The sequence below is a fragment of the Cuculus canorus genome, chromosome 16 (assembly GCF_017976375.1).
Source record: "Cuculus canorus isolate bCucCan1 chromosome 16, bCucCan1.pri, whole genome shotgun sequence".
Lineage (NCBI taxonomy): Eukaryota > Metazoa > Chordata > Aves > Cuculiformes > Cuculidae > Cuculus > Cuculus canorus.
Window position 1 is genome coordinate 2,778,571 of NC_071416.1, and position 26,246 is coordinate 2,804,816.

Genomic DNA, 26,246 nt, shown 5'->3' on the forward strand with positions numbered 1-26,246 from the left:
ACCCAGACACAGCTCCCTGGTCTCTGGCCAAGCACCACCACCATCCTATGGTCTGAAGGTCACCAGTAATAACTGATGCTTAACCCCTTATATCCATGCATCGCAAGGATGCGCCGGCGTGCCCAGTAAGCCCCGCTCTACAGAGCTTCCCGGGAGCACTGGTAGGACCTGCAGCTCCGTGGGGAATGGCTGCCTTCACTGCTCACCCTCCGTGGGGCAGGGCTGGGGGGCCAGGAGGGCAGTGCCAGCCGCCCCGCTTGCATGGCAGAAGCCTGCATGCATGGCTAATGCTGGTTTGAACCCTTCTGCCACCAGGAGCGCCCAGGTCCCTGTGGCCTTTTACAGAAAGAGGCGCTTGAAGAACATAAACCTGGTTATGCCCTAGAGAGAGGAATGAAGACAAATAAGCCAGGCCTGGACGGGGGGAGGCGGGAATTGCTCTGTATATGCACCTCTCCAGCTTCCTTTTCAAAGCGAAGATGTCCTGGGCTCTCCTGGCCGTGGCCAGCGGGCGTAGAGGCTTTAAAGAGCAATGAATTATTGAAGTACATTCTGCTTCCAACACCTTGCTAGTCATGGCTGCAAATCAAATTTCGGAGGGACTTATTGCATCAGGAACATCATCAGACAAAATGTCCTCGGCCTGGTTTCTTTTTCTTTGCCCCCTTCCTTTCTGATAAGCCTTAGGAGGTTGAAGAATGGCAGATGAAATCCCTGCTAGCGCTGTTCCCCCTCCGGGTCCATCGCAGGCAGCTCCGGGTGCCAAATGTGACCCCCGCAGTCCCTCACCTCGGCCGGGGGTACGAGACTGCCCTGGTCGTTGTTCCCCATCCATGTAATGAGCGTCCGTTTCTCGACAGCCTGACGGAGGGCTGTGGGCACAGCTGGGTGGCGTGACCCCGGCCAGCAGCTGGGCATCCCCACCGCTCGGCTGGGAGGACACGGGTGCCACCCCGCTGCAGCCAAGCGAGCCCCCGCGGAGGTGGGACGAGCCCCTCAGCCCCGGGCCAACCGACGCAGGCAGCAGCCAGGTAGGGATCTTGTTTTGAGGGGAAGCTTTTGCCCAGCTCCCTCCCTGCCCTGACCCTCCTGGGACCATCGGATGGGGTCAACCACCTGCACTACCAGATTTGGAGCGGGAGCAGCCTGGGTAGGGAGCAGCCAGCAGGCGCTGGAGTGCTACTGGGGGATGCCAGGGCATGACCAGCATTCCGGGTGCCCAGGGCAGCCTCCTCGGCTGGCAGTATCCCACCAGGACAGAAAACATGACGTTGGGTGGCCCCGCAAGCCAAGGATGCTCAGGCTGCCCTTAACCCCAGAGACCTGGTGGGAGCCCGGGCAGAGCACAGGGCTCGGGGCCCTCAGGGTAGGAGAGGGTGAGCATATCCAGGCCCCTCCTTGGCATGGGAAGAGGGCTGGTGATGGAGAAGTCACCTCTGGAGCCCAGTGTGTGGGAAACACCTTTTTGCAAGGCCACACGTCCCCTGCCACCCGTTCCTCCCAGAAGCAGGACGAGCCCACTCACTGCTTGTGCCCTGGCAAGGGACCACGGGCATCTGCCTGCCCGCAGAGCCCAGCGTGCAGGGAGCACAGGGTCCAAGGCATGCCCTGAGGGTCCCAAGGTGGTAAAGGGCCCCTCTGACATGAGGGAAGGCAGGAAGGAGGCTGTGCTCCCCACCCCCTGCTCTCCCCTCCCCGTGGTCCCCATGTGCACCTGGTGGTGCAAGGGAAGAAGCCGAGGGGTCAGGATCCCAATGGCCATGAAGCTCCTTGGAGCTCCTTGGAGCCCAGGCAGGGGGTGAATGGGAGCAGGCAGGGCTGAGCAGCGTTTCTGCCCCAGACACACTCAGTTCCATGTCTGTGGTCACTGGGCCCACATGGAAGGGATGGGCAGCGTCGGGACTCCCAGGGGACGGAGTCACACCATAGCCACCAGTAGCCAAATGCAGCATCCAGATGAGCCTCCCCAAGGCCCTTAGAGTCCCTTAGTGCCCTCACACGCCACTCCACCAATGCTGGCTGCTTTCACCCCCTACTCCACCGATGCTGGTTGCCCTCACAGCAGCCCCACAGAGCTCCCACAGGGCAGGAAACCCAGCCCAGGTCCTTCCTGGAGGGCCAAAAGGACAAAGAGTGTGTGCAGGCAGGCTGGGCTCCAGCTTTCTTTCTTAAGGATGTGCCTGAGACCACCCATAGCCCTCAGGACCCCCCGAGGGATCCGGCCCTGGAGGGAGCGGTGCTGTGCCCGCCTGGGGCTCGGTCTCCGTGCGTTGGAGCCTGGCTGCATGGCACGTGCACCCCGCACGCTGTGTCTGGCCCAGCGGGTGCGTTTGTGTGTGGTGCATGTCTGTGTGTGCTGGGGCTGGGCTGCATGGCAGCGCTGGTACACGTGCAAATGGAAACCCTGTCTGCAAGTCTGTCTTCCACCCAAACCTCACCGAAGCGATGGGAACAGAGCAGCTCTTTCACCCCTGCCCAGCACCCAGGATTGGGATTTTCCCTTTCCCTCCTCTCTCCCCTCTGTTAATCATAGAATCACAGAATGGTTTGGGTTGGAGGGGACCTTAAAAATCATACAATTCCTCTCTCCTGCCATGGGCAGGGACCTCCCACTGGACCAGGGTGCTTCAGGTCCCTTCCAGGTTCAGGGAAAGGTCTGTGTGTCCCTTTCTTGCCTTTTCCTTCCTCGCTCAGCTCTTGAATCGGAGAGCAGGAGAGCCAGAAGGCGCGGGTGCTTTGCACCACGCAGTGCTGTGGCAGGATGCTGACAGTGGAGCTGAGCTCTCAGAGATGGACCAGTGCCTGGAACCCACATGCCTGCACCATGGACCAAGGCTGGGCAGAAAGGAGGATCCACATCCTGAAGCCTGGCAGAGAGTCTCTGCTGTGCACCTCTCCCCTCGCATGCATCCCCTTGGCAGGATGGATCCCTGAGCCCACTGTGCCAGCAGCCACCTGCAATGGTGCTCGACCCAGGCGTCCTCTTGCTCCCACCTCTTTCACATCAACCAAATTGTTATGACCCAAATAATGGAAATTAGAGGGTCACAACAAAAAACCACCATGGGCAGAACCAAGCCTGCATCTGGGAAAGTGGCACAAAGAGCATCAAGGTGCGGTGAGGAGCCTCCCGAGCAATCTGTGCCAGGCCGAGGTACAACACTAGGCAGCCCTCATTCCATGTTGTCCTCTGTAATATGTGGGCTGTGTTCAAAGCCCAGGGTCTCAGCTGCCAGAAAAGTTGATGTCATCAAGGTCTGTCCATTGACTGCAGGAGATCTGGGCTCTCCAACTCCATCGCAGAGCTTTAGAAACTGTGGGATGAGCTCCTCACATCTGCAGAGGTCTGAAGGGGCAGAGAAGCACCCTGTTGGGTCCTGAAGAGCACCTCAAGTATCTGCACTGCTTCCAAAGATCCCTAAGGGCACCTACTTGACTTTTCAGGAGTGATGACACGAAGCTGGGTAGAAGTGTGGATCTGCTGAAGGGTAGGGAGGCTCTGCAAAGGGATCTGATCAGGCTGGACTGCTGGGCTGAGACCAATGGCATGAGGTTCAACAAGGCCAAATGCCGGGTCCTGCACTTGGGGCACAACAACCCTGTGCAGAGCTACAGACCAGGAGAAGTCCGGCTAGAAAGCTGCCTGGAGGAGAAGGACCTGGGGGTGTTGGTTGACAGATGACTGAACATGAGCCAGCAGTGTGCCCAGGTGGCCAAGAAGGCCAATGGCATCTTGGCTTGGATCAGAAACGGTGTGACCAGCAGGTCCAGGGAGGTTATTCTCCCTCTGTACTCGGCACTGGTGAGACCGCACCTCGAATACTGTGTTCAGTTCTGGGCCCCTCACCACAAGAAGGATGTTGAGGCTCTGGAGAGTGTCCAGAGAAGAGCAACGAAGCTGAGGAAGGGGCTGGAGAACAAGTCTTACGAGGAGCGGCTGAGAGAGCTGGGGTTGTTTAGCCTGGAGAAGAGGAGGCTGAGGGGAGACCTTATTGCTCTCTACAACTACCTGAAAGAAAGTTGTGGAGAGGAGGGAGCTGGGCTCTTCTCCCCAGTGACAGGGGACAGGACAAGAGGGAATAGCCTCAAGCTGTGCCAGGGGAGGGTCAGGGTGGACATCAGGAAAAAATTTTTCACGGAAAGAGTCATTGGGCCCTGTCAGAGGCTGCCCAGGTAGAGGTGGAGTCTCCTTCCCTGGAGGTGTTTAAGGAACGGGTGGATGAAGTGCTGAGTTTAGGGAGTGTTAGGAATGGTTGGACTCAATGACCCAGTGGGTCCCTTCCAACCTGGTGGCTCTATGATTCTATAATTCCTGTGCTCTGTCCTATGGGAGCAAGAGTCGTGGGACTGCCTGTGGACTCTACGTGCAGACAGAGGCCGGACACGCTCCAGACCGGTGCACCACATTCAAAAGGCGTCCTGTCAAGCGTCTCCCTTCCCCTTGACCTTGCTAAACTGGCATGTGAAGCACCTTGAGAGCAGCTTTGTTTCTTACTGCTTTGCCAAGGCATGAAGTAGAGGAGAGACGAGGGAAAGGAGAAATACAGCAGCTTGGCTAGAACCAGCAGGCTGTCACAATGCAATGGAGAAGCTGGTGGAGGCTGTTAGAGGAGAGGGACAGGGCCCGCATGGGGCAGGCTGCGCTGTGGGGTGCGTGGCTCCTGCTGCTGTAGACAAGCATGGTCTTTGTGTTGCTGGCTCAGGACCCTCACAGACAGGAGGCTGCAGCTCCTCCGGAGGAGAAGGCAGGCAGCGAAACACCGTCTCAGGTCAGACTTGATGCCAAAGCAATGAGTGTGAAAGTACTTCTCCAGGGCTCCTGTCTCCTTTAGGGAAGGTCAGAACCAGCCATCCCGATGACCTATGGTATCTTTGCCATGGCAGGACTCCTCTGGAGCCAGGTCCCTCCTGGCAGGCTGGTCTGGGGGGAGCACTGCGAGAGCCCTCTCTGCTCTTACTTCTACAGGAACCTGCCAGACAAGCCCCAGTAGCTCCTGAGCTGGGCAGCCTTGCAAGCAGCCGGACCAGAAGCTATTGCCGAGCACGAAACTTGCAGGAGGCAGAATGGAAAGTGCTGGGGAAAGCTGCAGCCACAGTAAGCAGGGCCAGGGAGACCTGGCCAGGTTTATGTCTCGTGTGAGACTCAATCCATGTCACCCACCTGGATCCCGTATGCAGGAAACACAATGTTTCATGCTCCCTGTTCCATGTTACCCCGGAACGAGGATCCACGCTCATGGGTGCACATCATGGCCGGAGCCCCAGCACCAAAGCAATCCCACAGGCTGCTTGGCTTCTGGTCTATATAGTGCTGAGGTCATCCCTTGCCTTCTCCAGAACACCCCCCAGAAGGCTGATCATGAGCTGAACCTCTGCTCCTTTGGGTGGAAGTCCTTGGAGTGAGCTAAGCTGTTGCATGTGGATTGAGCCTGAATCTGGCACACCCCAGGCCCTCTCAGAAGAACGAGAAGCCATTACCTACAGATCTGAAGCTCATGTGAAGATGCTTCACTCCAGCAGCAGCAGGCAGAACCCTCAAGCCAGCTCTGCCCCCACACAACAGGTCTGCTGTGAACAAGGAGGGGAACAGGAACCACGCAGCGCTTAAACAGCTCTGGCTCAACACAGGCATCTGCAACATGGATCTTTGCATCCCCACAGCACTGGATAAACACTGTCTGATGAATTCCACAGCCCTCTGGGAAGCTGGGCAAAATCCAACAAGTCCCTCGAGCAGAGTACACGTGGATACCTTCAGCAGCATGAGCTGCTCTCAGCACAAAGCCCTTTGCTGCTCCCCATGGTGCCCCTCAACCAGCCTGTTCCCCGCAGCAGAGCAGGGGTCCTCGGGCTGTCCCAGTGTCTGCACAGCACTGCACTCCTTACACCTTCCACTGCTTCTTCTTGAACACATAACCCCAGCTCAAGGCCAGGTCAAAGGCCAGCTACAAACCAGGTTAGCCATGTAGCCCCTCGGGACATGAAGGATGTTGAGGCTCTGGACCACGTCCAGAGGAGAGCAACGAAGCTGGTGAGGGGCTGGAGAACAAATCTTATGAGGAGCGGCTGAGGGACCTGGGGTTGTTTAGCCTGGAGAAGAGGAGGCTGAGGGGAGACCTTATTGCTCTCTACAACTACCTGAAAGGAGGGTGTAGAGAGAAGGGTGCTGGGCTCTTCTCCCAAGTGACAGGGGACAGGACAAGGGGGAATGGCCTCAAGCTGTGCCAGGGGAGGGTCAGGGTGGATATCAGGAAAAAATTTTTCACAGAAAGGGTCATGGGGCCCTGGCAGAGGCTGCCTAGGGAGGGGGTTGAGATCCCATCCCTGGAGGTGTTTAAGAGACGGGTAGATGAGGTTCTCAGGGACATGGTTTAGTGGCAGATAAGAATGGTTGGATTCTGATTCAAGAGGTCTTTTCCAACCTGGTGATTCTATGATTCCGTGATAAACCATGGCTTGCTCCTTGCAACTTAGGTTGTCCCATCTTCCTCCTGGTTTGTCCCACGCCACATGTGGCTCTTGTCCTGATCAGCCCAGGGCTGATGTCTGGCTCTGCCTCAGTTGAACACCAGGGTTGTGCCTCTGATCAGCTCCACAAACCCTTGGCAGCACAGGCAGGCGGTGGTATTGGTTACTTCAGTTGCTCAGTACTTCAGGCCTCTAGTGGAAATATCAGCATCTCTAATGATGGGTCAAGAGACCGTGTCTGCCTTACGTTAATGGCAGAGTTGTGGTCTTGGTGCAGTTAGAAGTGTTCTTATTGCACGAGGTACAACTTATCTCTATGCAGAGAGGTCAGCACAAGGTCTCTGTGTCCAAGCTGTTCTGCAGGCACTTGTGAGGGCCTGTCTTGGCTTCAGAAATGAATTTCATAGAATCATAGAATGGTTAGGCTAGAAGGGACTATAAAGCCCATCCAGTTCCAACCCCCTGTCATGGGCAGGGACACCTCCCACTGGATCCGGTTGCTCCAAGCCCCATCCAACCTGGCCTGGAACACCTCCAGGGGTGGGGCAGCCACCCCTTCCCTGGGCAACCTAATTTCCACCACCAAGAATCACATTCAACTCAGAAACCTTGAAGGGTGTCAGACTTAGTTAAGGTCAGGGCTCTGATCCACAGGTCCTGGACTACAACAGCTCTTGATTGCCTTGGTGTGGACAGTATGCGCACTGTACGTTTAAGTGAGAGTTGTCTTGGTGTTGAAAGGGCATGTCCATTCCTGTCCCAATGCCCGGCGCAAACCTGGTGAGACTCTTCCTTCCCTGTTTTGTCTGGCATCGTGCAGCTTGGTATCAGCCGTGTGAGCATGGCCCAGCGGGCAGGTGGGCTGCAGCGGTGGTGGGGCGAATGGCTGTGGGTAAGTGTGCTAAAACAGAGGTGATCAAACGTAAGGCTGCCTGGCATGAACTGGTAAGGGAGGGTCGGAAAGGAATCGGGTTTCCCATTCCCACTACACTCCAGCTGACCAGCACCCCCGAGACCCCACGACCCCAGAATTGCTGTCCCTCACATCTGCTCATGCTCCCCTTCCTCTTGCAGGTGCCTCAGGGGGAGTGGAACAATACGCTGTCTCGGGACAAAGACAGTGAGATCCCGTGCCGGCGCATGCGGAGCGGGAGTTACATCAAAGCCATGGGGGATGATGACAGCGAAGACTCAGAAACCAGCCCCAAACCATCCCCAAAAACTGCAGCTCGGAGGCAGAGTTACCTCAAGGCCACACAACAGTCCCTGAGTGAGCAGAGCACCACCCAAAGGTAAGGCTGGAGCTCCACCAGGAGCTCTGCACAGGTCCCTCGAGGCCACCCCAGGAGCAGTCTGTGGGGTGTAGCCAGGGGCATCCCCATGGAGACCCCACGTGGGGATCAGAGCCCAACAGGGCTCCTGTGCACCCCTCAGACTGCCCGTGGGGCAGGCAGGTGAGGACACAAGCAGGACAGGAGAAGACGTGCCAGAGGAATGGAGAGAACTGTCCACCCTGGTGTTAGGAGTCTGCTCCGGGTCCCTGTCCCCTCAGCGATGGAGAGGGCACCCCTTTCATGGAGCTGTGAGGACTTCCCCTCTAAGCATCTGCTTCTCTGAGGGCGTGCAGAGGTCCCGAGGCCATGATGCTATTTAGACTGGGAAGATACTCAGCTGGCGTGGCTGAGGGCTCTTGGCACACAGCCCACGGGCTGCTGGGACCGTGCCACCTCCTTTGCTCCACACTTGTCCCAAGGGCTCTGGGATAAGTCAGAAAGTGTCCTGCTGGAAGACTAGGCTGGGTCATACCCTGAGGCCAGGAGACACAAGCTAAGAGGTGTGGGACCAGGCATTGCAGGAGGAAGACCACCATGGCTTGAGCCAGGCAGCAGAACAAGGCAACGCAGCACAAGCTTGCTGGGAAGAGGCTGGTCCTTGCAGGACAGGGTCTGTGGATGACCTGACTGGAGGCGATGCTGTGCCATGTCCTCACCAGCTGCCCCGCTCCCTGGGACAAGGCACCAGGGGCTGGCACGGGCTGACAGGGCTTCCAATGCTGTGGCTCAGGAGGACGGGAGCAGCACGGAGGGGCAGGAGGAGGCAGGAGCTACTGCAGGTTGCCAGCTGATGTTCAGCAGAGCCAGAGGGAAGTAAGGGCACAGCAAGCAGCGTGGAGACACCTCATGGTGGCTTCAGATTGCAAACACAGTGACAAAACTATCTGCAGGGAGCCCTGGAAATGCCTGCTGTGAATCTGTCCTCATTCCCTGCCTTCACATCCATTTCATGGGGAGCAGGGAAAAGGTTCTCAGAAGCAAAATACCCAAGCCAAGAGACTGAGATTCCTCCTCAGTGTCCATTTGTGTCATGTCCATCAGGATATGACCTCACCTGGGCTGCTGGCTTCCAGATGGAGCCCACAGAGGGGTGACATCAGGGCAGGGTGCTGAGCAGGAGGGCAGATTGGGCTGAGCTATGGATGCAACTTTGTGGGAAAGGAGGGGACAGGGCATCGCAGCAAGTGCTTGGTCCCTGAGAAGAGAATCCTGCCTGGGAAGGAGGGAGCTCCACAGCTCCTGGAAGTGTGTTTTACCAAGGCCATGGACTTCTGGTCCACCTTGCCCCACTGCCCCCTGCTGTGAGGGCTTGTGGTGGCCCCAGTGCTAGCTGGACCTGCCATCTGCTGACCACCCGCTCACCTCCCCACTGCACCAAGCAGCTTTTTGAATACTGTGGCCACTTTGATTGCTCCCGGGCCTCCCTGGGGTCCTCTGCCAGCCTGGTGCACCCTTGGGACAGCAATGGGAGCTGCATGGTCCCATGCCAGCACTCACCAATGTCCGCAGTCCCCATGGTGGAGCTGCTGGGGCCATCTCTGGGCTCTACCAGCTGAGGGGCTCCGGGACTGTGGTTTGGGACAGGAGGGACTGCAGGGAGAAAGACAGCTGCAGCCTTAGCCAGGGCGAGGCACAGAGGCGTGATGCAATGATCCATCCCTGTGAGAGGGTTTCTGCCCTTCCAAAGTCTGTTGCCTGCTTTGGTTTCCCCATGGGCAGGCTATGAGGGAAAGTCAGGGTGAAACCCAATGGGATGGGCACAAGGAGGCTGGTGAGGGGCACAACGGACTCATGCCATGGATGCGTGGTGAGCTCGCGGACAAAAGTAAGGGAAACAAGGCAAGGAACAGAGAGCCAAGGGCTTGGGGGTTCACATGGCCCTTGGCTGCTCACCAGTGCGTCCCCAGGGGCTGCGTCTCTTCCATCACCCCTGGCAGAAGAAACTGCTTCCCACTCTCAACATGCCCCAGGATCAGACTCAGGAGGTGCCACAGTCCTTCCTGGAGGTCCAGACGCTGCACAGGGCTCCTGCCGAGCTGGGGCACACCCTGCCCTCAGCTTCCCTGTCCCCAACACTGGTGAAGGACAGAGCTCTGCACCCACAGCCCTTTCAGATGTAAGGGAAGCAGCACCCCAAGGGGCTTCTGCAGGGACCATGGGCTACTCAATACAGAGTCCCCGTGGCTCCTCGCCCCATGGCATGGCTAACCACGCCCCACTTGATCTGTGACAAGGACCCTTTCACAGAGTGTGTCCTGGTGGAACAGAAGAACAGGGGTACCCCATCCTTCCAATGTCCCTCTTCTTCCTTCCACAACCGTCCCACCCTTCCACATCCTTCCCATCCTTCCACATCCCTCCCAGGTGCTCTCTGCTCTGTGCCTGGATCTCAGCAGACCGTGGCCGTGGCCTTGGCTGAGTCAGGCTCAGCAATAGCCCCGCTCAGAGGCTACTACTGATCTCAGGGTATGGGGACAGTGCTTCTCCACAAGTCTGCAGCAAAAACTGCTTTGGAAACACTGCTCCCGCAGCACTGTCATGCAGGCTTGGTTCCTCTTGAACTGCTTCCAGATAAATTTTCAGGTTCCTCTACAGAAATAATAATTAAAAAAAAAACCAAAAAAACAAAGAAAAACCAAAACCTGCAGGTGCTTCCAATTGCATACTCAAAAAAATACCATTTTAAAGTAATTTCTCACCCTCTTTCTACCCGTCCAGGCAGGGAAGAACCAGCTTCCCTGACCCCCAGCCCCTGGCATCAGCCTATGCGAGCTGTTCTGTCACCAGGGCTGTGACTCGAGAGGCTGGCACGGTTCCCATGTACTCCCTGGGGTTCAGCTGCATCTCCTGGTGTCAGTAAGACCTGAAATCTTGTCCCCTCTCCTGCCTTTTTACCTTCACATGTGTGCCAGACTCCACAGCTCAAACAAGGGGCCAGCAAGGTGAGAAAGTGTTTCCTTCTACTCCAGGAGCTGCAACAGAGGCTGAGCGGTGGACTCTATGCCCAGCATCATTCCTGTGCTGCCGTGTGTGCCTGTGCCTGGCAGAGGGAGCGCAGGCAGGAGTGGTCTGGCTCTCCAGGCAGCCCCAGCACAGCCCCATGTCACAGGGACACCCCTTGAACCCTCTCACCCTGCTCCTGTGCTGCCCACGCCACAGGGACACCCCTCACACCCCCTTTCCTGGCCCCAGTGCTGCCCATGCCATGAGGACACCCTTCACATCCCTCTCTTTCTGCTGGCAGGAGCCTGGACCGCCTGGACTCTGTCGAGATCCTCCTACCTCCGAAGTTCCCAACCTGGGAGGAAGAATACAACCAGATCTCCGACAGTGTCAACGAGTCCAGTTGCATCAACCAGGTGAGATGCTAGAGCCACTGCTCCAGCGCAGCCCAGCGGGAAAGGAGAAGGTCGGCTGAGAGGAGAGTGGAACACTTTTTCCCCTTCAAAATAAGGCAGGGGCTGCTCTGCAGGAATTGCACACGCTGTTCTCTGGCAGCTTGAGCAAAATCTCGAGGTCAGCTCCTTAATTCTGATTTATATCAGCCCCCATTCCACTCGCTTTGCCTCCTCTCAGCACTGCTGGTGCAGCTGAAGTCTCCCTGCCAGGGCCGCAGGTATGGGAGCCCGGGCGATGCTTCACCACCATGGGTGAAGCTCCAGACTGCTCTGAGCACTGGATCTCACCGTGTCACCACTTCCTGCTGTGCCGCTGGGTGGGTGTCCTCATGGGAATGGCAAAGCCAAGGATGCCAGTGAGGCACTAATGGTGGGTGGCAAATGCTTTGCTCTGAGCCCAGCCTCTGGGATGCGGTTTGTGCAAACTGGGATTAACTCCTTGTCCCACACTCTGCATCCACTGTGGATTACCGTGGAGCAGCTTGGGGCCTGGGTACCTATAAACCAACCATCTCACAAGCCAGGAAACCATCCATGCCAGGATGAAGCCTCTGCAGAGGTCCTGTGTGCTCATCTCCACTCCGAGGTCCCATCCCTTCGATACCCAGGGCAGCAATGGTTCCACAAGCGTTGTCCAGGCGTTTCGCTGTCACCCTGGGCTCTGTCGTGTCTCGTCTCTGTTCACACGTGTCTGCGTGGGAACACATGCGCACACGTGCCCCTTCTGTGCTGCTCCGCTCTGTCTGTGCACAATGATAGAGGGCGGCAGCGCGAGGTAGGGGTTAAATCAGGGGATGGACACCACAAACCAGAGCCTGGAGGAGGCTGAGGCTGTGCCCCTCCAGGCTCGGGGAACGCTCAGCCCCTCTCCATCCCACCCCAGGTTGGTTTCTCCTGCTGCCACAGAGCAGTTGGGAGAGATTTGGGGAAGGGCACGGGGCATTTCTTGTGGGCATACATGTTCCTTGTGGTCAGTCTCGTTCCTTGTACAAAACCAGCAATGTGCTGGGTGTCCCATTGCATGGAGAAGGGGTGAGGACCATTGCAATCCTGCCCTTTGTGTGTAAATACATGTCTGAAGCCAGGTCTCTGCATGAAGACAATGGGTGGGTTGAGTTTGTGGTCTCTCCCAGGCTAAAGCTGCCATTTAGCAGCTGAGTGCAGCACTTCCATGGAGGTATCAGAGGGGCCTCTGACGCCAGCAAACGCTCCAGACTGGTGGCATCATGATGCTGGGGGCACAACGACTGCCACAGCACCTGGTCAGGCATGGAGCTGCCCTCCTCACATGCACTCTGTCCGCTTTTCTCCAGTCAGAGAGAGTTTGATGGCAGCTGAATCAGGATTTTGAAGTGTCCCATGAAATCTGTTCCAGGACGGAGCTGCTGCAGCCACCACTGTGTGCTGCTCTGGTCCTCTGCCAGGTCCGACCTGTCCTTTCGTCCAGTGCCAGAAGCAGTTCCTGCCCTGCCCTCACTTTTGTGTGACCTCCAACGCCTCCCTTCTATCTCCAGCAAGACCCTTGTGTCCTCCCACACAGAAGCATCCTCAGCTCTGAAAGACAAGTCTTGTCCCAGCTGACATCTACCTTGCAAACCTCTGGAAGTCTGGGGTGTGCATGTCAGCACCCATCAGTCACACCAAGGGGACCGGTGGCCAGAGACAGCCAGCCAGTGACCCCAACACTGCTCCTCAACACTTGGAGCTGTGCCCTGTGTAGAAGTGCCAGAGGTAGCCCCAAAGCCAAACTTCTTCTCTTGGGTACATTTTGAACCTGGATTCTTCCCAAGACGGCTCATCTTGGGCAAGCAGGCAGAGCTCATGGGGTGGATGCGCTCTGCAGATCAGGGATGGAGAAGACATTCCTCCCCCATAGGCAGCGCGGTGTCTGTCGGGTGTCTGTCCTTATGCCAAGTGTGTGCCGTGGCTTTGCGATGGATAGAAGGCAGTATTGCTTCCATGTGGCTTCTTCCTGGCATGGGAACAGAGGAGACAACAGCGAGGTGGCCAGCCCAACCTCATCAGGGTGAAGGATGGTTTCCCCCAACATGGAGTTCTCAGACCACCCATTCACCCAGGGGCTGTGGAGGCCTCATCACTGCTCTTGGCCGTGTTGCGAGGTCAATACTGGGGGCTTCACAGAGGTGCTGACCGGGAGCCACAGCAGCTCTTGTCCTGCAGCGCCAAAAGGTGTCCAGCATTGTGTGTCCCGAGTGTGCCCTGTGTCCATACAGCGATATACTGTGCAGGCAACAGGCTGAACGCAGCAGCAGCTTCTCTCCGTCTGGCAGGCGTCCCGTGGAGCTGTGCCGTGCCGTGTTTGTGCCGCTGTCTGAGGGGCCTGTGCGGCATCTTGCTTGGCATCTTATGAGCTCTGAAGTTTGCAGTAAAGTGTCAGCAGCCCCGGGAGACGGGCCGCCCGTTCCCCTCGTCCTCAGTCCCTGTGCAATGGCTGTCTGTGTGAGGGGTTCCCCCGTTCTTGGCCTTTAACCTTCTCCAACTCTTTCTTCCAGATCTTTGGACCCCCCTCACTTATCCCTCAGATATTTACCCATGGAGAGCAGGTACCGTCCCACTGGCAACTCCCTTTTCCTTCCTCACAGAGCTTTCTCGTATCAGCCTGGATGCCCACGGCAGGGTCCAAGGCAGGATGTGGGGTCAGCCCACACCTGGAGCCAGGAGCAGAAGGAACAGGAGCAGGAGGAACAGGAGGAGAAGTTGGAGGAGGAGGAGAAGGAGGCAGCACTCCCAGCCCTCCTGACAAGGGCTTAGGGATCATCAGTTTTAGGGGGAAGGTAGATGAATTTTTTGAGCGAAAGCTTGTGGAGCTCCGATGCCAACACTGGGCAGAAAGACTGTCCAAAGAAAGAGCCAGGAGAGATGGAAGTGGGCAGCAGAGCCCACTGAGCATCTCTCATCTGTATTTCAGAACGTTCTGCTTTAGGCTGGCTCTGGTTTAAGCCAGGTGAGCCTCTTCCGAGTCCACGTTTGACCAGCCACCGCTATCAGAGAGCAGGGGTGGGAGGGAGGTGAGGGGAGCAGGAGAAGCAGTGAGTGAAGCTGCCCCTGTTCAGCTCACCCCTCACCACATCCCGCCGCCGAGCCCCCTCCTAGTCCTGGTCGCCCACCCACCACGGACGGCGCTAGGATGGGTTCCTGATGGTGCCACCCCGAACCCGGCAGCCTGTCCCTGGTGACATGTGGATGCTGTCCCCACATCTCCCACCTTCTCTGGGTGTGCTGCAGCCCACTGTGGGGCCAGGCCATCTCCCCCCTGAGGAGCCGCCTGCCCCCGTAGGGCTCAAGGCTGGGGTCTCCCAGCTGTGCTGCTGGGGCAGGGGGATCTGTCGGAGGCTGGACAGGGATTTTGACCTTGTGTTTTCACCCTTTCCATCAGAGACCAGGAGTCTTTGGCAAGGGCTGTGATGGTCTCTCCTGCTCCACATCCCGGTCACCAAGGAGGGTCCCCTCCTCTCCCTCTCTTGGCAGAGTCGGGACATCCTGCACCCCATCAGCATCTCCCGGTCTCATCTGCTGTGAGCAGCCCCACTCAGGAGTGGCGGCAGGGAGAGGAGCAGGAGGGGAAGGGAAGGGGCTGCCTGCAGGCAGGGAATGACTGGATCTGCCCCTTTTCCATGCAGGCACCCGAGCCGGAGCTGGGGGAGCAGTTCGAGGCGGCCTGTGACTCTACCTACAGCGAGGCCGAGTCGGCCGCCGCGGAGGTGCTGGACCTGCCTCTGCCCAGCTATTTCCGCTCCCGGAGCCACAGCTACCTCCGAGCCATCCAGGCAGGCTGCTCCCAGGAAGAGGACACGGGTTCCATCCGCTCCATCTCCCCTCCGCCGGCCGGCAGCCTCAGCGGCAGCAGGACTCTGCCCACCAACAGCAGTGAGTGCCAGCGGCGGGCGGCGGGCAGGGGCGCGAGGCCAGCGGAGATGGGGGTACCACTGCCCACCACCCAGGAGGTGTCGAGCACTTGAGGTGCTGGGCTTGGATACCTCCAACTACAGTTGTCCAAGGCTTTCGTGGGCTCATGGGGGCTTGCTCTGCACCAAAGGGAGAGACCAGCAGCCAGGCATGCCTGGGATGGCTGGAGCTGGATCTCCAGATGCAGGCACTGAGAGACTCTGGTTGCTGAGATCTGGCCGGTATAGCTGATGCAGCCTGGAGGGGGCTGCGAGAGCTCCAAGTCTTTCCTCAGTCAAGCCAAATGCAGGCCTGGGTGCTGTGGCTGGGAGCACCCTGCAGGATGCTCACCTTGCCCAGGAGCACTGGGTGCCCTCTCTGCCTGAAGTCCTGAAGGGCTGTGGGTACAGGGGATCCTGCAGCACAGGCAAGCAGCCCTGCTGCCCTACACCATCCACAGCTTACATCTTCCTCCTTCTCTTCTCCGCTATGTATTTCATCACCCCAGTCCAGGCCACAGCTGACAGGTCTGACTTCTCTCTGAAACTCTCAGGAACAAAAACATCAATCAAGGACTCTGCAACAGTTCACCCAGGGTCTGAGCATATCCTGATCTCCGCAGCCCCTCCAGCCAGAGGCAGGAATTGGGGTGGACAGGAGAAGGGAAGGCAGAAAGTATCTGTCTCCAGCCCTTGACAGAGGTGTGAGAAGGCTTTGGGGTTCACCATGAACTCCTTTGCAGGTTCCTGCACAGCACAGATCTCCTCAGAACAGGTTTGGGAGATCAGATCTTCCCAGAGACAGAGTTGCAGCAGCTGTGTATGAGTCTAACACACTGAGTTCCTCTCCATCAGCTGCACACAGACCCCAACAACCCTGGTGAGCGGTAAAACCAGGTCTTGCTCTTGAGTTTCAAGGCTCTAATGAGTGTTCCCAAGCCCCAGAGCCCAGCACTCTGCCTCCTCAGTACTCAGCGATGGGCAGCGTTACACCCAGCTCCAGACACCACGCCTGGCGCTGGATGCAGTCGTTATTCATTTCAGGCCCCTCTCCTTTGATTAGTAATTAGTGCACTGGACAAGAGCCTGGCCTCTCTCTGATGTGAGTCAGGATTGACTCCATCCCTCGGAGCAGGGGTGAGGCTGCAGCAGCCCATTCAGCTGGTGTTTCTCACCAGCCACGCTGTCTCACCCAGGAGGCAGCTCCCAGCATCGCAGCAGAGAGGCCTTTTCTCCAAATGTCTGGCCAGAGCCGGCTATCCTTGATGCCAAACCCTCCCTTCCCAACTGCCAGAGCACCTCTGGGGTGAGTTGGAGCTACCCGTGCTTCTCAGCAGTGTTACCATCCCCACCTGCAGCTGCCGGAGGAGGCTCCTGTGAGCACCCCATGCATTCAGCACCTGGGTGGGATGCAAGGAAGGCAAGGGCTTTGTCCCAGGATGTAATTTTGCCAGGATGCTGGGGTCACTGGCTCAAGACAGCAAGGAACGGCAAGGGCTGCTCAGACCTCGCAGTGCTCAGAAAGCCCAGGAGGAAAGAGATGCAAGGCTGTCTCATCCAAAACCGAGCTGGTGCTGGCTCCTCGCTGCAGAGACCAGCATCACTATGGCTTGGGGACATGTTTGGTGCAGGTGCCTTTGCCGAAGCACAATCTGCAGCAGTGGCTTTACTGTCCAGTGGTCCGTGCCATTCCTGGAAAACGTGTGCAAGGGAGGAGCATTGCTCAGGAGATGCTGCTTCTGCGAATGGCTCCTGAAGGCCTGAGCAGAGCCGGCAGGTTCAGCTGTGCAAAGCTGCGCTGTGGGGAGCAGCTTTGCTCTCACTGCAGCATTTTGGCTGGCGCGAGGACCTCCCGGGGTACAGTGGGGTGGGAGCAGGCTCTAGACAGTTGGCAGGCTCTTTCCAGAAGAGAAACCAGTTACCTTTCCATGGTGCTTCAAGTCACTCGATCTGCATCACTTCTGCATCATTTTCTTCAAGGCATTTTCATTTCTTCAATCATTTTCTTCCAAGTGAGGCTCGGCCATAATGCAGGGTACAAGGAGTTGAGGGAATAGTATTGGGAACTGATTAGAAAAGGTGATGCCTTGGAGCTCTGGACATGGTGGTGCCTGGACATCATGTCAAGCAGACACCAGAGTGGGCAGGAGGAGTTCAGCGTCTCAGGGCTGTGCAGTGCTGCTGGTGCTGTGGAGGCAGCCAGACCACATCGTCACCCACAGGGACACCGGGTTCAGGTCCAGCGTGACAGGCTATCCTTGGCACGAGCTCTGGCACCAAACCACAGAGCTATGGGGGAATTCATAGAATCATAGAATCACAGAATGGTTTGGGTTGGAAGGGACTTTAAAGCCCATCCAGTTCCAACCCCCAGCCATGAGCAGGAACAACTCCCACTGGATCTGGGTGCTCAAAGTCCCATCCAATCTCACCTGGAACACCTCCAGGGATGGGGCATGAGCCCCAGCACATCTGCCATGGGCAAAGCTGCTGGAGCGCAGGAGTGGGCTGTTGATGGGAGACAGATTAGAGCCCCATCCCAGCAGTGAGCAGAGAGGGGAGTGGGAAGGAGAGCACCAGCAGCCTTCATGCCTGGCTCCAGGCCTTCCCGCAGAGAGACCTGCCTGTGCCATTGCATCCCCCTTTCAATGGTTTGCGCTCCAGGGTCATCACAGTCAACATCCTCAGGAGCAGACAAGGGCTGGAAGAGATCCCCTGTGAGGGACAAGCTGCTTGCTCAGCCCCATCCCTCCTTCTTACCACCTTCTCTGCTCTGCTTCTGTCTCATTCTCTCCTCACCCTGGCTCACAGCTCCCCGCACATGTCCAGCCCTGCTCCTTGCTGGCAGTACAGCCGATGCCGAGCTCAGTGCTGCTTCAAATCCAGACTAACACCTGGAAGCAACAGCAGTCAGAGCACAGAAGGGGGGTTTCAAAATGACTGGTTGCCACCTCTCTCTGATGTGACCCAGCAGAGATCTGCTGATTCCCAGAGCATCCACCAGCCTTTTGCATTGGCTGCTGAGGCTTGAAGTGGGAAATTGTTTTTTGATGGAAGGGGTGGGGAGCAGGGAGGAGCATCTGTGTTGAGTGTGTGCATGGCAGGGAAGGCAGGAGGCATAGCTGGATGGCAATCACACCTTTGATCAGCCACCCAGGCTCAGTTCCCCCCACCAGTGAGCATCACTGAGGCTTTAAGTAGTTGGTGCTGTATGAAAGGGGCCTCCCAAGCAGCAGATTGGAACGTTTCCACTTGAGGGCATCAATCCAGACTAATAGAGACAAGTGGGTGACCATTGTCTGCAGGTTTAATTGTCGTTCGTGGTTCCATGCTGGGCTCTGGAGTGAAACAAAGGAGAGTCCTCACCCATCCCCTGCTCGTGGACACCCTCCTGCACCAGCCCAGAGGATGTTCCCATCTCGTGCCTGGGCCCCGAGAAGGGGATTGGGTTTCTCCTCTGCAGCGATACATCCCAAAGAGGCTGCAGGAGCAGCAATGCTGTGGCTGACACAAGCTTTGAAGACAGCGTGGGGTTTCAATTGTAGCACAAAGGGCTTCAGCCACCAGCTGAGGGCACAAGAACATGCAGCGAGCTCCATTCCATGGAGAACTGTCAGTCTCGGGGCTGTATGAGGCTGGTGGGAGAGCCCTGACAGCCATCACCCCTCTGACAAGCCCCTTCCTCCCCCAAACGCCTGTTTCACTCAGGGATTACAAGGCAATTAGCTCTCATTTGACAGCCAGCGAGACAGATGATGAGCTGCCCTTGATCAACCTTAAACAAAGCTTTATGCTTTGTGAAGCTGGAGACTCAAAAGCCCCAGTGAAACCTATTCATCTAATTGCCAGGCGTTCAGCGACAGCCACGCCACTCCCGAGCTTTACAAAGGGCTCCCCAGCCCCTGCTCCTGCTTATTAGAGGCAGCACTGGGAATTGCTTGCTTAATAGACTGCTTGCAATACAAAGCTGAATATTTTATGTCCAGGGGAAAAAAAAAAGGAAAGCAGAGAGGAGCAAAGCACAGCAGAAGGAGGTGAGAATCCCCAGCGCCAGCCTCCACCCCAGTCTCCACTCAATGCAGCAGTGACAGCAGGGAAGGCTCACATCAAACCAGTTCCTGCTTGAGCTCTTCCCAGTCCTCCCCACGCCGCCTGGTAACCCTTGCTCAGAGCACAGAATCATAGAATCCTAGGATGGTTTGGGTGGGAAGGGACCTCAAAGCCCATCCAGTCCCACCCCGTGCGGACACCTCCCACTGGATCTGGTTGCTCCAAACCCCTGGAACACCTCCAGGGATGGGGCAGCCACCACTGCTCTGGGCAACCTGGGCCAGGGCCTCCCCACCCTCACAGCAAAATATTTCTCCCTAAGATCTCATTTCCCTCTCCCCTCTTGCAGCTCAAAACCATTCCACTCATTCTCTTTCTGCACTCCCTGATCAAGAGCCCCTCTCCAGCTTTCCTGTAGACCCCAAGAATCCTGCCCTGGGATTCAGCAGCCTATTCCCAGAAAGCCCACGTGCCCGGCTCCTTACTCAGTGATCAGATCTTTTCCAAGGAGGCCACAAAGGCCAAGCAGGCTCTGCCTTCTCTCCCAGGACTGTGCTCTGTTGACTTGGCTTACCAATGGTTAAGCTGTCTGTGAGAGTGTGAGCTCTGAAGCACAGAGACCCCCAAGTTCTCCTGCTCTGCTGACCTTGTGAAGGCAGTTCTGGCTGCATGTCTCCAGCCTGGCCCAGCATGGTAACCACAGCACCTGGAGAAGAAGGAACTCAAGAAATTCTAGCCAGGTCTTCAGGCCAGCCTGGCCTTGACCCCAGCCAGAACCAGGTATAAGACTTGTCCTCAAGAGCCACCAGCACTACCATAAACAACTGCCACAGCTGCACCCACCTTGTAGCCAGTTGTATTGCAGAGCTTTGCCAAGCCCAGGCGGGGCATGAAAGCCCTACCTGGGAGAGATTGCTCTCCCGAGCCATAGAATCATAGAATCACCAGGTTGGAAAAGACCTCTTAGATCATCGAGTCCAATCATTTCTATCTGCCACTAAACCATGTCCCTGAGCACCTCGTCTGCCCTTTTAAACCCCTCCAGGGATGGTGACTCCACCCCCTCCCTGGGCAGCCTCTGCCAGGGCCCCATGACCCTTTCTGTGAAATTTTTTGTCCTGATATCCACCCTGACCCTCCCCTGGCACAGCTTGAGGCCATTCCCCCTTGTCCTGTCCCCCGTCACTCGGGAGAAGAGGCCAGCACCCATCTCTCTCCAACCTCCTTTCATGAGAGGAGAGCTGCCCTTCAGCCTTCAACATGCTCTCTGACTTCTTTTTACGGCTTTTTTTTTTCTCTTTTCATCACTAAATTAGACAGATGGCTCCCAGGACCGTTGTTGTGGTGGGAACCCTGCCCCAGGAGAAGGCAGATCCCAGCCTGGTCCCTGGCATTGATGCTCTCGCAGGGAGAGCATAGTTGTGCGTAGCGGAGGAAAGACAAAGTGCATTTACACCTCCGTGCGCTGTCACTGCACAAAGCAGCATCGTGCAGACCCAATCCCCAAGGGCTGCTTCACCGTAGGATGTGTTTCCAAGGTTTCTGGGAAAGTCACGGAGGGCTGGCTTGTGAGGGATGGGTACTGACACCACCCTTCCTCTCTTCTTCTCCTCTGTGAGCGGTGATTACCTGGTCTCTGGGTAGGAAGGAATTTCCGCTCCTCTCTCAGCAGTCATAGCCTTCTCTTTGGGGGGAAAATGTAGTGGTGTAAGGGGGAAGGAAACAATGGCCCAGGCTGCCCAGAGCAGTGGTGATGCCCCATCCCTGGAGGTGTTCCAGGCCAGGTTGGATGGGGCTTGGAGCAACCCAATCCAGTGGGACGTGTCCCTGCTCACAGCAAGGGAATTGGAACTGGATGGGCTTCATGGTCCCTTCCAACCCAACCCATTCCATGATTCTAGGAAATCCCAAAGCAGGCCAGGACACCTTGTTCAGTGGGTGAGCGGCCGCAGCTGAGCAGTAAAGCACCGCCGCTCCCCTTTGCTAATCGCATCAGCCAGAGCTGACCCCGGACAGCCTTTGAGGAGGGAGACTGCTATCATTCCCTTCAGATTTTCTCCTTCTTTTTGACCTAGATTTTGCGTTCCAGAAATAGCTTTCCCTGGCATACCAGCAGGAAAGGGATTAGAGAGAGTGTGTATGTGTGTGTGTGTTCGTGTGTGCTCGTGCCGAAGAAAGATGTCTGTTATGTGCTCCATCCGTGTTTGTAAGGAAAAAAAAGGGCACACATACAAGTTCCACGATCTATTCATATGTCTGTGGGATACAAATTTATGACAACTGTTTCTCTTCATGCTACCTGTTCATTTTCCGCCTCTAATCCTTCCTCTGCTACCATGGAAACTCCCCTACCAAGCCCTGTGCCCAGCCAGCGCTCCCTTTTCCCCAGGAAGCCCCTACAGCCCTGCTCTCCAACTTCACGCGATGCTGTGCCGACACAGACAGACGTAGGGGAGGTGGAAGCAGCTGCCCATAGACTTAATACTGGGAGGGGAGCACAGCTCCAGGGTCTTGAACAAGCCCACCATATCCCAGCAGGAGAAAGAAAGACAGCTGCCAGCATTTTCCGTTAGTGATACGGTCAGAAAGCCAAGTCCTTCTCATTGCTTGCTTTCATCAGCCTTGATGGGAGGAAAGGGAGTCAGAAGTGGACAGGAATCTGTTGGAGCAAGTCCAGAGGAGGCCATGAAGATGATTCGAGGGCTGGAGCACCTCTGATATGAGGAGAGACTTAGGGTTGTTCAGCCTGGAGAAGAGAAGGCTCTGCAGTAACCTTAAAGCAGCTTCCAGTGCTGAAAAGCGCTCCAGAAAAGCTGAGCGAGGGTCTTGATCAGGAAGGGCCGGAAGAGGACAAGGGGGAATGGCTTTCAGTGGAAAGAGGGGAGATTGAGATAAGACCTTAGGAAGAAATATTTTACGGTGAGAGTGGTGAGGCCCTGGCCCAGGTTATCCAGAGAAGCTGTGGATACCCACACGTGGTGTCACGTTCCGCTCATGAGGCCACACTGACTGGAGAGCAATGGGTCAATCACAGCAGATACCAAAGGTCTTGTCTTGGGCTGAGGGGGCCAGTAACATCTCAGCATGCTGACCCTGCTAAATCCATGGGCATGTGCAGGATTTCAGATAGTGCAGGCAGATGAGGGTTTCTTTGTGCACATTTCTCTTGTTCTGGGTTGCTTTTCCTCTCCTTCATGATTCTCCATTCGTTTTTCCATCTACTGAGACACAACGTGGCTGTTCCTGAGGATATAGGAAAGGATTGGCTCAGAGCTTTGCAGAGCGATGCACAGCTTGCGTGGGTGAGGGGCTCTCAGAGCCCAAAAAGCAGCTGAATTGCAAATGAGCTTGCTTCTCCCCCTCTGCTCTGGTGAGACCCCACCTGGAGTACTGTGTGCAGCTCTGGAGTCCTCAGCACAGGAGGGATGTGGAACTGATGGAACGGGTCCAAAGGAGGCCACAGACATGGTCAGAGGGCTGGAGCACCTCTGCTGTGCGGACGGACTGGGAGAGTTGGGGTTGCTTGGCCTGGGGAGGAAAGGGCTCTGGGAAGACTCATCCTTCCAGCATCTTGAGGGGGTTTTGCAGGAAAGCTGGGGCCTGTTGTGATAGGATGTGGGGGAATAGCTTTAACTTGGAAGGGGGAAGATTTGGATTAGACATTGGAAAGAAATTCTTCATGATGTGTCGTGCAGAGCAGTGGTGGCTGACCCATCCGTGGACATGTTCCAGGCCAGGTTGGATGGGGCTTTGAACAACGGGATCCAGCGGGAGGTGTGGATCCACGGCAGAGGGTGGAACTGGAGGGGCTTTGAGGTCCCTTCCAACCCAAACTATTCCAAGATTCTGTGATTATCCTTGGTAGGCAGTGGAGGAGAGAGGCCCTGGGCTGCAGGGCTCAGCTCTCAGGGCTGACTCTGGTGAGGCCCTCCTGCTGTTTCGGAGAGCGGAAGCAGCACATCCACAGCTATTCCATCGCTGTAGACTGAGGGCAGTGGTGGCTCAGCCCAGCCAGCAGGGTGTGAGCTGAGAGTAGTGTTTCCCCTAGGCGCTTTGATCTCCCCTTGCTGCAGACCAGTGCTTCTCCACCAAGTGCCAGGAACACAGCGAGTCACGAATAAATCAGAGCCCCCAAGGGTTGATGGTAGCAGCGAGGAGCTGGGGTGGCATGCGTGCTCCTGGCAGGAGCCAAGCGACAACACTGCTACCTGCAAAGCCACAAGCCCTGCCTGAGGCCAAGCGCTTTGGTAGCATCCATGCCACACTTGGCTGGTGGACACCTCACAGAGGTCTCCCCCGGTCCCACAGCCTGGATGAGCCTCGTGCTCAGCTCCCCATGTCTCAATGTGGGATAGGAGGGATGGAACTGGATGCTTCTCCAGCACGTCTGTGCCCAGGGTGCCAAACCCAGCATGGCTCTGCCCAGGCAGGCTCTCCTCGCAGCCTGCAAGCCTTGCTCCCCTCCGCACATCCATCCCTCAGCATTCCTGCTCAAGCAGCCTAACAGGGAAGCACAAAACTGCCACCACGCACACCAGCAGCAGCCAGTCAGTGGGAGATCCGTTCCCTCTCCCTTTGCCCATCAGGATGGAGCTTGGCTGGCAAATCTATGACCAACAGGAAACCCCCACACCCATTTCCCTGCTGTTTTCTTTTCCATTTATATGACTTTGCACTGGGGGCTTTCCACCACACCCCAGCTGGAGCAACCCTGCGGCGGGGCTGTGGCCCTGCATCCCTTTTGGGGTCCTACTAGCAGCACTTGTGCCCCGCTCCTGGCTCAGGGTCCCACTCCCAGCTCAGAGTTCCAGCCACACCTCTCGCACCCCACTCCCAGCTCAGGGTCACCCTCCCAGCTCTTACACCCCACTCCCAGCTCAGGGTCCTGCCTGCAGCCCTTATCCCCCACTCCAGGCTCAGGATCCTTCTGGCAGTGCTCACACCCCACTCCCGGTTCAGGGTCCCACTCGCAGCCCTTATCCCCCACTCCGGGCTCAGGATCCCCCTGGCAGCTCTTGTCCCCCACTCTCGGCTCAGGGTCTGGGGACTCAGTGTGCCAGGGCGGGTTGGGGGAGCTCTTTCGGTCAAAGCCCATTTACACGTGGGTGGGGAGGGGACCCACCCACAGCACTCGCACCCCATTCCTGGCTCAGGGTCCTACCTGCAGCCCTTGTCCCCGGCTCCTGGCTCAGGGTGCCCCTGGCAGCTCCCGCTCCCCATTCCCAGCTCAAGGTCCTGCTCCTGGCTCAGGATCCCCCTGGCAGCTCTTGCCCCCCACTCTCAGCTCATGGTCCCACTGGCAGTTCTTGCACCCTACTCCCAGCTCAGGATCCCACCCGCAGCCGTTGCCCCCAGCTCCTGGATCAGGGTCCCCCTGGCATCTCTCATCCCCCTCTCCCACCTCAAAGTCCTGCTCCTGTCTCAGGGTCCCCCTGGCAGTTCTTGCACCCGACTCCTGACTCATGGGCCCACCCACAGCACTCACACCTCACTCTTCGCTCAGGATCCCACCTGCAGACCCTGTCCCCTGTTCCAGGCTCAGGATCCCTCTAGCAGCGCTTACACCCCAGTCCCAGCTTGGGGTCCCCTTGGCAGCTCTCGCCCCCTACTTCTGGCTCAGGATCCCCCCGGCAGCTCTCGCCCCCCACTTCTGGCTCAGGGTCCCCCGGCAGCTCTCGCCCCCCACTCTGGCTCAGGATCCCCCCAGCAGCTCTCGCCCCCCACTTCTGGCTCAGGATCCCCCCAGCAGCTCTCGCCCCCCACTTCTGGCTCAGGGTCCCCCCAGCAGCTCTCACCCCCCACTTCTGGCTCAGGGTGCCCCTGGCAGCTCTCATCCCCACTTCTGGCTCAGGGTCCTCCCGGCAGCTCTCGCCCCCCCGCTCCCGCCTCAGGATCCCCCTGGCAGTTTTCACACCCCGCTCCCAGCTCAGGGTCCTCCTGGCAGCCCTTGTCCCCCCTCATTCCTCAGGGTCCCCCGGCAGTTCTCGCCCCCCACTCCCGACTCGGGTCCCGGGGCCGCAGGTTGCCGGGACGGGCTCGGGGAGGTCTTTCAGCCGAACCCCATTTACATGGGGTGGGAAGGGGGCCACACTGGGGGCTCCCCCGCGCCCATGACGAGGCTCCCGCTTTGTTCAGCCCCGTTCGACTCCCCCGCCCCCTCCTCTGCCCCCTCCTCTGCCCCCTCCTCTGCCCCCTCCTCTGCCCCCTCCTCTGCCCCCTCCTCTGCCCCCTCCTCTGCCCCCTCCTCTGCCCCCCGCTGCTCCGAGTGGGCGGGGACTCATCGGAATAGGCGTGGTCTAGAGTGAGGGGGCGGGGCTTAGTCCTATTTAAGGGGAGGTGACGTGCGGCGTTTGCGCATGCGCGGATCGGGACGTCGAGGGGGTTTAAGACGAGGGGAGAGGGTGACGCGAGGGGCGGGGGCAAAAGGAGGCGGAGAGCCCCCTCGGGGCGGAGCTCTAATCTGGGGGCGGGGGCTCGGGACGGCCATTTAAGTCACGAAGGGGCGTGATCTCGTGGGGCGGTGACGCCAGAGGGGCGTGGCCTGTTGGGGCTGGGCGGGTATTTAAGGCGCGGCCCCGCCCCGGTCGCGCAGCCGGAGCGGCGGGCGGGCGCGGTGAGTGCGGTGGCAGCGGCTTCTGCGCGTCTCCTCCCTACTCCGTCTCGGCGGCCGCAGGAGCAGCCGGCGCGGCCCCGGCCCGGCCTCTTCTTCTTCTTCCTCCTCCTCTTCCTCCTTCTTCTCCCACCGGTCCGGGCTCAGCCCTCCCCTCCGCGGGGTCCCCTCCGCCCTCCTTTGTGTCTCCCATGGCTTTGTGTCTGGAGCTCCTCCGGCAATGTGAGTGCGCGCCCGGGGCGGGCGGGGGGCCGGGCGCTGCATGGCTCCGGGCGGGGGTGCCGCGCCCCGCCTGCCTGCCCGCTGCTTCTGCCGCGCCCGCCCCGGCGCTTCCGCTTCCCCGCGCGGGTCCCGGCGCTCCCGCTGCCCCCGGGGGCTGGGGGGTGGCTCCATCCTCCTGTGCCCCCCGGGGTTTGGGGGGGGGCTCCTTCCTCCCGCTGTCCCGGGGCTTGGAGGGGGGGGGCTCCATCCTCCCGCTGCC

The 26,246-nt window shown here is 57.9% G+C and overlaps 1 protein-coding gene across 6 annotated transcripts in view; it reads left to right on the forward strand.

Annotated features, from left to right (window-relative positions):
* The window catches only part of DLGAP4 (DLG associated protein 4), a 191,168-nt gene that overhangs the window by 117,669 nt on the left and 47,253 nt on the right, over positions 1 to 26,246 (forward strand). For 2 of the 6 annotated variants that reach the window (XM_054081899.1, XM_054081901.1), the window contains 5 exons: positions 861 to 1,031; positions 7,543 to 7,760; positions 11,047 to 11,161; positions 13,714 to 13,764; positions 14,842 to 15,088. In XM_054081899.1, coding sequence (XP_053937874.1) covers positions 861 to 1,031; positions 7,543 to 7,760; positions 11,047 to 11,161; positions 13,714 to 13,764; positions 14,842 to 15,088 — 802 coding nt within the window. Of the gene's footprint in view, positions 1 to 107; positions 162 to 860; positions 1,032 to 7,542; positions 7,761 to 11,046; positions 11,162 to 13,713; positions 13,765 to 14,841; positions 15,089 to 25,774; positions 25,988 to 26,246 lie in introns of those variants that run through there. The other 4 variants (XM_054081903.1, XM_054081902.1, XM_054081904.1 and 1 more) reach the window with 4 other exon arrangements.